The 12,237-nt window shown below is 32.9% G+C and overlaps 1 protein-coding gene across 3 annotated transcripts; it reads left to right on the top strand.

The window, feature by feature from the left end:
* The first annotated feature begins 9,636 nt into the window (after positions 1–9,636).
* On the top strand, positions 9,637–11,944 carry LOC107623710 (cytochrome P450 72A397). 3 transcript variants are annotated; one of them, XM_021113265.2, is made up of 5 exons: positions 9,637–10,103; positions 10,177–10,397; positions 10,483–10,730; positions 10,920–11,295; positions 11,414–11,944. In XM_021113265.2, the coding sequence occupies exons 1-5, from the start codon at positions 9,788–9,790 to the stop codon at positions 11,840–11,842; spliced, it is 1,590 nt and encodes a 529-aa protein (XP_020968924.1). In that variant the 5' UTR covers positions 9,637–9,787; the 3' UTR covers positions 11,843–11,944. The 3 variants fall into 3 exon arrangements, with proteins under 3 accessions (XP_020968924.1, XP_088366413.1, XP_088366412.1); XM_088510287.1 differs by having other exon boundaries at positions 9,689–10,103; positions 10,189–10,397; XM_088510286.1 differs by having other exon boundaries at positions 9,689–10,103; positions 10,183–10,397.
* The last annotated feature ends 293 nt before the right edge of the window (positions 11,945–12,237 follow it).

The following is a 12,237-nucleotide window of genomic DNA, read 5'->3' as shown; positions in this document are numbered from 1 at the left end:
GTTGCTGCGTAATGCCTAGAGGCTGAGCATATGGGCTTCATAGGCTCTATAGTCAGAAGATTGTGAAAATGTGTCCCCAGAAAGAATTCATGGTTATGTATGTTCATAATCGTATAGCATAGCTTTTATGGGAATGAATTATCTTAATTTATTTTCCTCAATTGTTTAGTCAAATGTGATATTTCATCATTTAATATCTTTTTTTATATATTTTCTTTTACTTCTATTTAAAAAATATATGACGAGAGAGCACACTTAACAAAATAAATGAAGAAAAAAATTAAGATAATGCATTTCCAATATTTTAAGAAAATTATTTATTGTTTTGGTTAACGAAAAGAAACTAAAAAAATTAAAAAAAAAAAGTGACTAAAAAAAAAGACAAAAGTGGGTTGATTCAGGTAAAAAAGCTTTAAGGTAAAAACTCACATTTATTTTCATACCAAGGTTAAAAAGAAAAAGACAAATCCATTTTATTTAAACAAACCACTAGTTATTTATTTAAATTGGCTAAGTATGCTAATTAAAAAGATAATGAAATTAGATGTCTAAATTTTTTTAAATTAATTCTTCAATCAAATTGGTCACGTGCTTCTTCTTCCTATGTAGGTGTTGCTGCTACTTCTTTTTATTTTTTTCTTTTCCTTTTCCTTCGTTCTTCTTTTGTCAACTTCATTGTTGTTATTGCGGTCGTCATCGTCATCGCTGTCATCGCCACCACCGCCTTGGTCATCTTTTTCTTCTTCTTCTTCAACGTCATCTTTTTTTTTTTTCTTATTTAATTTCTTCTAACTTTTTTCTCCACATTCTCTTTCATTATCATTATCATTGTCGTCGTCGCCTATTTCTTCTTATATATATGTTTAGCGCAGATTTTTTGTTTTTTTTTTACATTAAAAACCAAGAAACCGAAAGAAAAGCAAAAAAAAAAAAGCAAAAAAAAAAAAAAAACCCAAAACAATCAGCAAAGACCTTAAAGGCTACTTCCAAGAGAGGGTGGTTCCAAAACTTCTCCTTATAGTTCTGGTCCAGAATCAAATTAGCCAATCGATCTGCTACTTGATTGGCTTTTCTATAAACATGCTTCAAATCCACCTTCCAGTTTCGATTTAAAAGATCGATAATTCTCCTTATGGGCCGAGTTAGGCTAGGATAGATGTTGGAAGAATTTCGGATCAGTTGCAAGGATCCTTTAGAGTCAGATTCAAGAATAAGGAATTTAATGTCTCTACTCCAAACAATTTTCAATCCATATAGGATCGCTTCTATCTCAGCTTCCACCGCTTTGGCGTTAGGGAGATGCTATCCAAAACCACAGATCCAATACTCTGTTTCATTCCTTATCACCCAAGCAAGACTAGCTGGTCTTGGATTACCTCTTGACACACCATCTGTGTTGAGGTTAAACCAATTTTTCGGAGGAGCATACTAGGATATGTGCAAGGCAAGGCTTCATTTCAGCACATAAATTTTGATGTACAATATTAAAATTTTAATATACAACACAAAAAATTTGGTGCCTAATACAAAAATTTTTAAAGAATTATCCAAAACATTGACACCCAACTAATAAAATATGCACGTCATATAAATTTTAGTGCACAATACAAAAATTTTGGTATATAGCACAAAAAGTTTGGTGTGCAGCAAAAATAGAAGACTCGAATTCGCAACCTCTTAATTGAGTATGAAAAAACTATGTCATTTGAGTTATAACTTATTGGTTATATATATAGCATTATGGTTAAAAAAAAAATCTTCCAATTAAGAGTAACGATAAATACAAATATGCCATTCTTGTTAACGGTTACTAATAAATAATTAATACTATTATAATTTCACTAGAATAGGGTTCCATGCATTTTGGCAATCTTGAAGTGTCATTCCGAAAAAAAAACTGCTTTAGTAACTTAATTTTAATATATTAACATTATAAAATATTTTATATAATTATTTAATTATTTATTTTTAATAATTATTTATATAATTAATATAAAAAATAATTATTTTTATTAATCTGATTTACATAATCAAATATATATATATATATATATATATATATATATATTATATTAACAATATATTAAAATTAAATTAAATTTTTAGATATATAAATAGCTATCAAACAAATCATTAGACGGAAAAAATTATAAAATAAATTTATGAGCACACAAATATTTGAATTTGAATTATATATACTGAGTGTTTCAAAATATATATAACCAGGCACGTTGAAATATATGATTTTTTTTTCTGGAATAAAATAAAAAAAATATTTATTTTTCTAAACAAGATTTTTGAACTTTAATTTTCGAAATATGTTTTTTTTTTTTTTTTTTTTTTTTTTTTGCATTTAGGGCAAGTTCGCTGTACTCCCGGCGAACTCTATAATTTATATAGAGCTCGCCGCACTCCCGGTATGAAGTTTGCCGCACCTCCTGGGTTGAGTTCGCCATACTATATAAGCATGGGGTCATTTTCATTTGTCGCTTTCGTTCCAAATCTCTTCTCCAAATCCACTTTGTTCCTCCTTCGCTTGTGATATTCAGATTCTTCTGTATGAGATTTTTTTATCTTTTGACATCTGTGAAGTTCGTTATTCACTACATCGTCAGTTTTAGGTCAGTATATATTATGTTAGTTAGAGTTACCGTTTTCATGTTAGTTAGAGTTACTGTTTACATGTTAGTTAGAGTTACAGAATTGCTGTGTACATGTTACTTAGAATTACAGAGTTACTGTTTACATGTTAGTTAAAGTTACTCTTTACTATTTACATGTTAGTTAGAGTTAATATTTAGTGTTTACATGTTATTTAGAACTACTGTTTACTGTTTGCATGTTAATTAGAGTATATAACATATTAGTTTGTTATTGTTTTTTAGTACAGTTGCTGTTTATAACATGTTAATTAGTATAAGTTATTAGTTAATTACCAATTAGTTTAGTCAGAATAATTAGTTTAAGTTGATTGTAATTAGTGGAGTAATTAGTTAGATTAGATTAAAAGGGAACATGATTAGTAAAAATTTAGTTTTCAGATAGTTATTGATTAGTATGTTTATAGAGTTAGTTGACGGCCTCATGTGCCTTACATTTTAATTAATAAGTTTATAAACTGATTAAGATGTAAGGTAGACAATTAGTTGGTTTAAATATGTCTCTTAAAAATTTAGTTAATGTGAAATGAACTAAGTTTAGTATATGTTATTTTATTTTACTAGAGTGTGGTTAGATGGAGCAACAGTTATTAGGCTACGAGGATACGCTTTACAGATTAGATCAAGCTGAGCACATATATGGCAGACTTGATCGAGTGGTATACTTTTATCACTCTTATTTATTATATTATAATAAACAGCGAATTTGTTATTTTATGTATTAACCTTCCTTTTTTTTAATTTTTTCCCCATTTGTTAGGCACCTTGGATCTCGTGCACCAGACAGAATTTGATGAGACGCCCGCCTGAATAGATTAGGCCATATCTCAGGCGAGCCGGGTTTGAGCATGTGGTGTATATGGTGGAGTTCGAGCACGATTGGTCATTGGCGTCGGCGTTGATAGAGAGGTGGAGACCTGAGTCCAACACATTTCATCTACCATGCGGGGAGATGACTATCACCCTGCAGGACGTGGCCTACTAGATGTGACTCTGGATCGATGATTATCCTATTAGTGGCTGCATCGGTGGGTGCGAGCAGCACCATCAGGGACGATCCATTGAAGACTTCTACCAGTAGCTATTGGGTGTTGTTCCTGGCCCAGAAGACAAATAGTCACAAACCAAGTGGACTGTCAAGCTCACATGGTTCCAAAATATGGTCTGCGGAGAGTTGGAGCAGGACGCCACTAAAGAGCGCCTGTTGCGGTACATGAGAAGGTATATCATGCAGGTGATTGGGGGTATCTTATTCCCGGATGCATCTGACTCTCGAGTACACATCAGGTGGCTCCCCCTCCTAGAGGACTTTGATAGATGTGGCGGGTTATCATGGGGCTCGGCTGTACTGGCATGGCTGTACCACCAGATGTATCGTGCCACAGAGCATGGCCAGCACAATTTGGGTGGTTGCGTGAGTTTGTTGGTCTTCTGAGCCTATCACCATATTACTTTTGTTATGAACTTGTAATGTACAAATAGTAAGTGGTGACAACCATTGACATTTATTAAACTTAATATCATTGTTTTAACTTTAAAGTTCAAACAAGTGTTCCATAAACAACTTTTCTTGTGTAGTAAATTACAGGGTACAACGCTTACAATCATAGAGTGACCATAAACCCTAAAACAACACTGATACCTAAAACAACATTGATAACTAACGTCGACTCGACGATGCCCCTCCACCATCGAGAGCGATACAAGTTTGACACGTGTGACCGACTTGACGACACAATCCGCACCTCTTCTCCCCGATATGCTCAACGTCATCCATGTTATTACGAATCCTGGAGTTAAACGGGCGACCTCTTTTCACTCTCATCATCCTAGGGTTGGGCTGAATACGGGGCCTGCCATAGGATAGCCAATCATCATCGTGACCTATGGGTCAAAACTCTGATTTGTAAACATTAAAGACTGACTCCATGCGATACACAAGATGTACATACCGCTTCCAATCAAGTCTTGCATGAGAACAAGCTACAAGAACGTGATGGCAAGGAAGATGAAGAGCCTGAAAATAGCCACAGTCACACTTACCCTCATCAAGTAGCACTTGGAAATTCTATTGCCTGGACCCGGGCACTGCTACTAACTCTTCAACCATGATGGTAGTCCTCGACCGATCAAACTAGTAAACATTCATAGTGTTGACGTGCTTCAAGTTGAATTCTATGACATTCATGAACGTCTGTGAGAATTCAGCACCGATTTGAAGTTAGACAAGGGCCTCTGAACCCTTCCTAGCAAAAAGTTCACCCAAACGGAAATAACTTGACTTAACAAGAATCTTGATTACGAGAACCCTTCATGACAACGTTAATGCACTCCGAGATATTTGTCGTCATGTGACGAAACCGACGAGCCGCATCCGCATACTGTGCCCAATGCAATCGAGGCATTTCTTTAAGTTAGTTTGTGATTGCTACATTTTCGCCCCTCAGACAGCCAAAATAATGAGTGAATTCCCGTTGCGACTTCAAATACAATGCGTTAACCAGAACCTTCTTCAAGTCCTTGTTTTTGAAGTGAGTCATGAAGTTGGCAGCAATGTGTTTTGTACAAAATGACTAGAAGGCATAAGGTGGTTTCCATAAACTTTCCTTGGCGTTCAACGCACCATCAATTGATTTGTGTCTATCTGAAATTACTAAGATGCTGGGTTGTGGTGTCACATGCTGCTGCAGATATAGAAGAAAGAACAACCAAGCCTCCTTTGTCTCACCCTCAATAACGGAAAATGCAATAGGCAAAATGTTTGCGTTGCCATCTTAAGCAATGGCCATCAGTAACGTCCCACCATATTTGCCATATAAGTGGGTGCCATTAATGGAAATAAGTGGCTTATAATGCTTGAAAGTCTCAACACAGGTAGAAACGTCCAAAAAATCCGATGAAACATGACAGTGTCGGCTGAACCAGGCCAAGGCTGTGTCATAAGTTGCACCCAAGTACCTAAAGACCCATCAACAGTTAGCACATATAGCTGGTGACTTTATACAAATCTAAGCACAATGAAATGAATCTTACCGGGCAAGTACATCTGCATAGTGAATAACTAACGAGGAAGCTCGTTGTATGACTCCTCCCAATCACCATAATATTCTAGCAATGACTCTCTGTTTTGCAAGCCAAACCTTTCTGCAGGACGCCTTGTAACCGAAGTGATTCTCCACACCTCCTTGAAGAACCCTGATGCTAATTGTTGGATCTGCTTTGATCATTGTGAAAATGTGTTGAGCAATCACCTTTGAATCCAACCTACGATGGTCTTGCCCTATCGATATTTGCATGCAAGTATGAGTATCAGTGTATCTCCTAACCATTTTTCTTGCTTTCGGCGATATGATATGAGTATACTCCAAGAACAACTGGGCCCGAAATGAATACATTGTGCATTATACCTCAACTGATCACTCTCTACTATTTTATACTCTGCAGCCCTCCTGATGTTGTACATCTTAACTGCCAACATGACTTCTTCCTTGTTCTGAAATTGTTGTCCAACCTTGAACTCATTCCTTGGATCCTCTTCAGGGCCTCCTTTGGTAAACGACCAATCCGAAGTTATTGCATCGAAATTCAACCTGGAAGTGATCCGGCCGGTCATATGGTCGAGAAATGGCAGGCTGTATTAGAGCGATTTGTGTGTCACCGTAGTAGTTCATCTCTTCTTTCTCGTCACCATCATCAGGAATTTCTGTTGGTTCATCATCAGCATCGTCTCCGTCATCAGGGTTAACTTCATACTGATCTATCATCGAATCCTTAATAGCAGAATCCTCATAACTTTTAACATTATCTTCCATTATGTCAGCATTACCAACTTCAACGTTAGACCTCTCTTGACTACCTTCAGGTGGTATATTTAGATCGACCATCGTCCTTCTGATATTCTGTCTAACAGCTCCACTTAACGGACTATCATCGACAGTATTCGCAGATGATCCTTGTCCACCCAACTCAACGAGGAACACGAATAATTCCAACAGATGAACATTTGTTCATCGGTTGTGCCACAACCTTATAAGACGTACGTCCTCGTTATCACGTAACCGATACCTAATTCAAAACAACAGAAATATTTCTCAAAACCGTGGTCCAATAAACATACTAACAACAGAGCTAAGCCAACTGTGACATTCCTTTTATAAAACAAATTGTCATCTACTTCGGTTGGATATCTATAGTAAATTTTTTTATGCTTTTCGTCTGTTGCTGTCCGATGGAGTGCAATATCAGATTCTTCAACGCTGTTAGATTGTTGACTTCCGGTGTCAAATACGTAATTATCGATTGCTCAAACCTAAAAACAATAGAACATTCTTCATCATACACTATTTCACCATCATAATGAATGGATAACAATGAATTTATTGACATTATAGAAAAAAATGCCAAGAATGAGAATGAGAATGACAGTGGATAATGAAATTGTGGTTTTGAGTTCCGTTTTCCAACATATATACTTTTATTTTAGAAATTCCAGCTAAAGTTTGCCAAAGTGCAGCGAACTCTATATAAATTATACAATTCGTTGGGGAAGCGACGAACTTATTCTAAATGTAAAAAAAAAAATCGTATTTAAAAAATTAAAATTCAAAAATTTTGTTTAAAAAAATAAATATTTTTTTATTTTATTTCAGAAAAAAAATCCTGCAAGAGAGTTATTCAATTTCTTGAAAACTTCCTTTGTTAAAGAAATTTTCCGAGGGTGGGTAACTATCAAACAAAATTAGTTACTAGAGAGAATAAAAAAATATTATGCACCCAGAAGATTTTTTTATTGAGTAGTACTGATCGAACAGTATATTTTACCAACTCGAAGACAAATAATAAGTACAAAATTCAATAAACTAATAACAACTCAAGACAAATAATAGGTGCAAAATTTCAATAAACTAATAACAAAGTTTGCCTACGAATTACGGCAATTAAAATATAAACAATTTGGGTTTTCTTATCTCTAATTACATTCAGATGTATATGCCATATGACGGGAAAAACGACGATTTTCCAAATAATATAATTTTGTGCTGACCACTTCCATGTGACTCTTTCACCTGTAGAGTACTATGTGAATAACCTTTCTGACTTGCCGAATCCCATAAGCCATATATATACTTCTGTACATTATTGTCTTTAGAAAAAAAAAAAAGTATGTTTTTAAAAGAAAAATTTTGAAACAAAATAAAAAATCAGTTCAAAATAACAGATAGTCTGAATTTATTTTATTTGAAAAATATTAGGAAAATCAATATTAATTAACACTTTATAAAATGTCAAAATTTTGAATTTAGTATTTAGTGTTTAGAAAGGACTAAATATTGACTAAAAATAATAATTTTGTTAGTTATATAACATTTTTTATTTTATTTTGTATTTTTAATTATTTTTTACTTTATTTTTGTATTCTTTAACTATCTTGAAATAATTAAGTAATATTAATATAATAAATATAAAATTATAAATATTAAATTAAATAAAATAATTATAAATTATAGTCACTTGATATTACCATTTATAAATTTTATACTTATTAATTTGTTAGTAATTTCAGACTTATTTCTTATGTAGTTATGTATCTTACATTTTAAATGTAACTAGAACTCTAAAAATATTAAGAGCCGGAAGACAAAAAACCATAACCAGTAATATTAAACACGCAAAATTCATAATTCCTATAAAATCGTGCACTTATTAACAAAATCCATTTAAGTTTGGTTTGTAAACAGAAAATATTCATGATGGGGTAATTTTATCTTAGCTTTATGATGAGTTGATTTTTCTTTTTATTTATATTTTTTCTTTGATGACTTATCAACCGAATAAAAATCAGATTAATTAATGTGAGATCTTATATTGGAATTTTAGGATTTGTTAAAATCTTTCAAGATGAGAAATGTAAAAACAGAATCTGAAAGAAAAATATAAGAGAATGTAATGGCGTAATTTTTCAAGACGTATTTTACACATATTTTTTTTAGGTTTAATTCATTTTAGCAGTTTAATTATGGTATGCATAATGGTTATTAGCAAATTTTTTGCAGAATATAATGAAGAATATTTAATTTATTTTTGTACTCACACAACCAAGCCTAACATGATATTTTACAAAATAATATTTTCTTTTTTTTTTCTGACGCATAAAAAAATGTTGAAATGAAGAAGATAGAAAATTAAAAATAATGAAATAAGAGGATCGATTGTTGTATACTTGTATGGATTGATGTGTTTATTATAGAAATAATGATATTCTATATTATAGACATTGAATTCATGTATCAACATATATACTTATAAAGAAATAAAAAACATCCCTTAAAAAATATATATATATAATTCTTCAATGGATCTCAGCTATTCTATAAATTATAACTCTTAATAAGTCATAATTTTAAAAAATATACTTTTTTAAACAATTTTTTTTATATTTTCTAAAAATATATCTCACACTTAATTGGATATTTAACTGTATCTCTAAATGTTAATAATTTCAAAAGGTTATGTCATTATATAAATATTTAATTATTTTATTAGTCTCTATAATTTTACAAGATTTACAATTAAGTTCTTATATTTTTTAATTAAATTCTTATATTATTTTTAATTTTATAATTAAATCTTTACAAATATAAAAAATGTTAGAGGTAACAAAATATTTTTTTTGTAAATTAAAAATACACATAATTAAAAACCTAATTAGATATTTGATTACATATTTTTTTAAAAAAATATTCTGTTAATTTTAATATTTTAAACACGAAATGACCTAATTATAAAATTAAAATAGTATAAAATTTAATTAAAAAATATAAAAATTTAATTATAAATTTAATAAAACTATAAAAAAAAATAAAATATTAATTTTTGTATAAAATAATATAATATGATATGATATGTCGTAGCTAGAGAGTAATATTATATTGTCTGAAATGAATAAATAATTAAATAAATATATTAATTTTAAATTAGTGTGTAAAATAGAAGGACGTTAATTCTAAACAAATTAAAGGCGTGAGAAGGAAGGCGTGAGAAGCAAGAAGAGTCATAGTAGACCAGTAGTACAGACTACAGAGTGTGGCACACGAAAATGAAGAGTATGTAATAGTACATAAGAGAATATGCTATTAGAAATAAAGATCCAAGAGAAGATGGAAGAAGATGAATACATGTTATTAGAAAGCATGGCGGGGTGTTTTGGTTTTCTAGTTTTGTATATCTTGGTAAAACTTGTGCATAGCATATGGTGGAAACCAACAAGTACAGAGAAGTTATTGAAGAAGCAAGGGATTAAAGGGACTTGTTACAAACCTTTTAAGGGTGACATCCCAGAAATGAATAAGTGTGCTCGCGAAGCAGCATCAAAGCCTATCAATCTCAACCACCAAATCGTCCCACGAGTCTTCCCTTTCGTTCACAAAATGGTTCGAAAATACGGTACGTACACACCCCCATCCAAATTTCTATCATTTAATTTCAACTCTCTGGAATCGAATTTGTTTTTATGTAGGAGAAGTTTCAGTATGCTGGTTTGGAAGAAAAGCAAGAGTGATAATAGTGGACGCAGAACTTACCCGTTTGATCTTATCAAACAAGAACGGTCAGCTTATTAAGCCGCCGCGTGACCCCTTAATTAAGCTCCTAACCATGGGTTTGACTTCCCTCGAGGGAGAAAAATGGTCTCAACGCAGAAAAGCCGTTACATCTGCATTTCTCCTCGACAAGTTGAAGGTAACAAACTAATAAGTATTAACCAACATACTTGTTACATCAGTAGTAATTACTAATCCTTCAGATTTTATTTTTAATTTTATAGGCAATGCTTCCGGCATTTTCGTACAGTTGTTGTACCATGATTGAACGGTGGCAAAAATTCGTGGAACAAAACAATGGATCCTCTGAGTTGGATGTCACTTCTGAATTGGACATTCTCACGGGTGATGTTATTGCTCGAGCAGCCTTCGGTAGCAGCTACAAAGAAGGAAAGAGAATCTTCGACATACAAAAGGAGATTGCAATCTTGGTGCATGATGCCCTCACCAACATCTACATCCCTGGTTTCAGGTCTGTGTCTCTCACATAATCTATACGCCTACAGAAAAATTAACTATCCATACTAAAATATAAAATAACATTAAAAATGAGTTAAAGAATACATATATTGGTGACTGATAACATTTTGAATTTAATTTAAATTTAAAATGATGTATATATATTTGTATTTGTGGTCTACTAATGTTCATGTGTAAATAGATTTATACCAACAAAGAAGAACAAGAAACGATACAAGTTAGATGTTCAAATCAAAGATATATTGATGGATATGATTAAGAAGAAAGAGCACGCAATGAAAGAAGATGAATCAGAAGGGCGGAGTAGTAATGATTTAATAAGCATTCTACTGGAATCAAGAGAAGTAGGAAAGTCTCTAACAACCAAGGACGTGATTGAGGAATGCAAGTTGTTCTACTTTGCTGGCCAAGTCACCACAAAGAACCTGCTTGCGTGGACCATGGTAGTTTTATCTATACACCCTGATTGGCAAGAAAAAGCAAGACAAGAGGTATTAGATCTTTTCGGCAAAGAACAAATACCTCCCGATTTTGAAGCCATAAACCGCCTCAAGATAGTAAGTCTCGTTTACTGAGTAACTAATCATATTACTAAGGAAAAGTATAGGTCTAAATAGTAAAATATAATTAAATACGATGTGTACACAAAAAATCAACTGCTGAATTATTTTGCAGGTGTCGATGATATTGTTGGAAGTTTTGCGACTATATCCACCTGTACCAGTAATTTCTCGGTACACAACGTGTGAAACGACGGTAGGAAGCATGGCAATTCCAGCAGGGGTGGAGCTATATTTACCATTGTTGCTTCTCCATCATGATGGGAGATATTGGGAGAATCCACAAGAGTTCAACCCAGAGAGGTTTAGCCAAGGGATTTCAAAAGCTTCTAAGGATCAAAATGCTTTCTATCCATTCGGTTGGGGCCCAAGAATCTGCCCTGGCCAAAATTTTGCCCACTTGGAATCAAAGATGGCTCTGGCTATGATTCTTCAACATTTCTCACTCCATCTTTCGCCTTCTTATTCTCATGCTCCATGTGCCCGTCTTACTCTTACGCCACAGTATGGGGCTCCCGTTATTGTTCAATGCATTTCAATTTAGTAATGTAGTTTATGTGAATTTTTCAATCTCTTCTTTCTTTCTCTTGTGCTTACTCTCTAATTCTAATATGTTATAAATAAAAATACTTGTGTCTTTAGTTAATTTTCATCCTTTATTTCCCAACAATATGATAAATTGATGAGAGGGGTAGTTGGTGCGTGCATTTATATCTTGTACAATGACATCACTTGCGTGGCAAATGTTGGGATATATAGAAATGTGGGCATGGTGTGTGTCTAAGTGCCAAGTGTGCAGCATATCCTATGCATGGTACTGATGTTGAAGTTTGGCTTGAAATGCGATAATAATGGCAAATGTGGAGAAGGGAACGGTGGTTGCTGCATTTAATATTATGATGCATCAAAATTTGAAGGCATGGCGTGTGTGTTGGCTCA

This window comes from Arachis ipaensis, chromosome B10 (assembly GCF_059453495.1).
Source record: "Arachis ipaensis isolate K30076 ecotype BB chromosome B10, ASM5945349v1, whole genome shotgun sequence".
In the NCBI taxonomy this organism is placed as follows: Eukaryota; Viridiplantae; Streptophyta; class Magnoliopsida; order Fabales; family Fabaceae; genus Arachis; species Arachis ipaensis.
Note: the sequence above shows the minus strand (reverse complement) of the source record. Positions and strands in the feature narration are given on the sequence as shown.

Bases quoted from the DNA above. Each gene is read 5' to 3' on its own strand.
- LOC107623710 (XM_021113265.2), top strand. From the start codon at position 9,788: ATGCTATTAGAAATAAAGATCCAAGAGAAGATGGAAGAAGATGAATAC. The intron at 10,398-10,482 runs GTAACAAACTAA...TTAATTTTATAG, and splicing joins TTCTCCTCGACAAGTTGAAG to GCAATGCTTCCGGCATTTTC. The intron at 11,296-11,413 runs GTAAGTCTCGTT...ATTATTTTGCAG, and splicing joins CCATAAACCGCCTCAAGATA to GTGTCGATGATATTGTTGGA.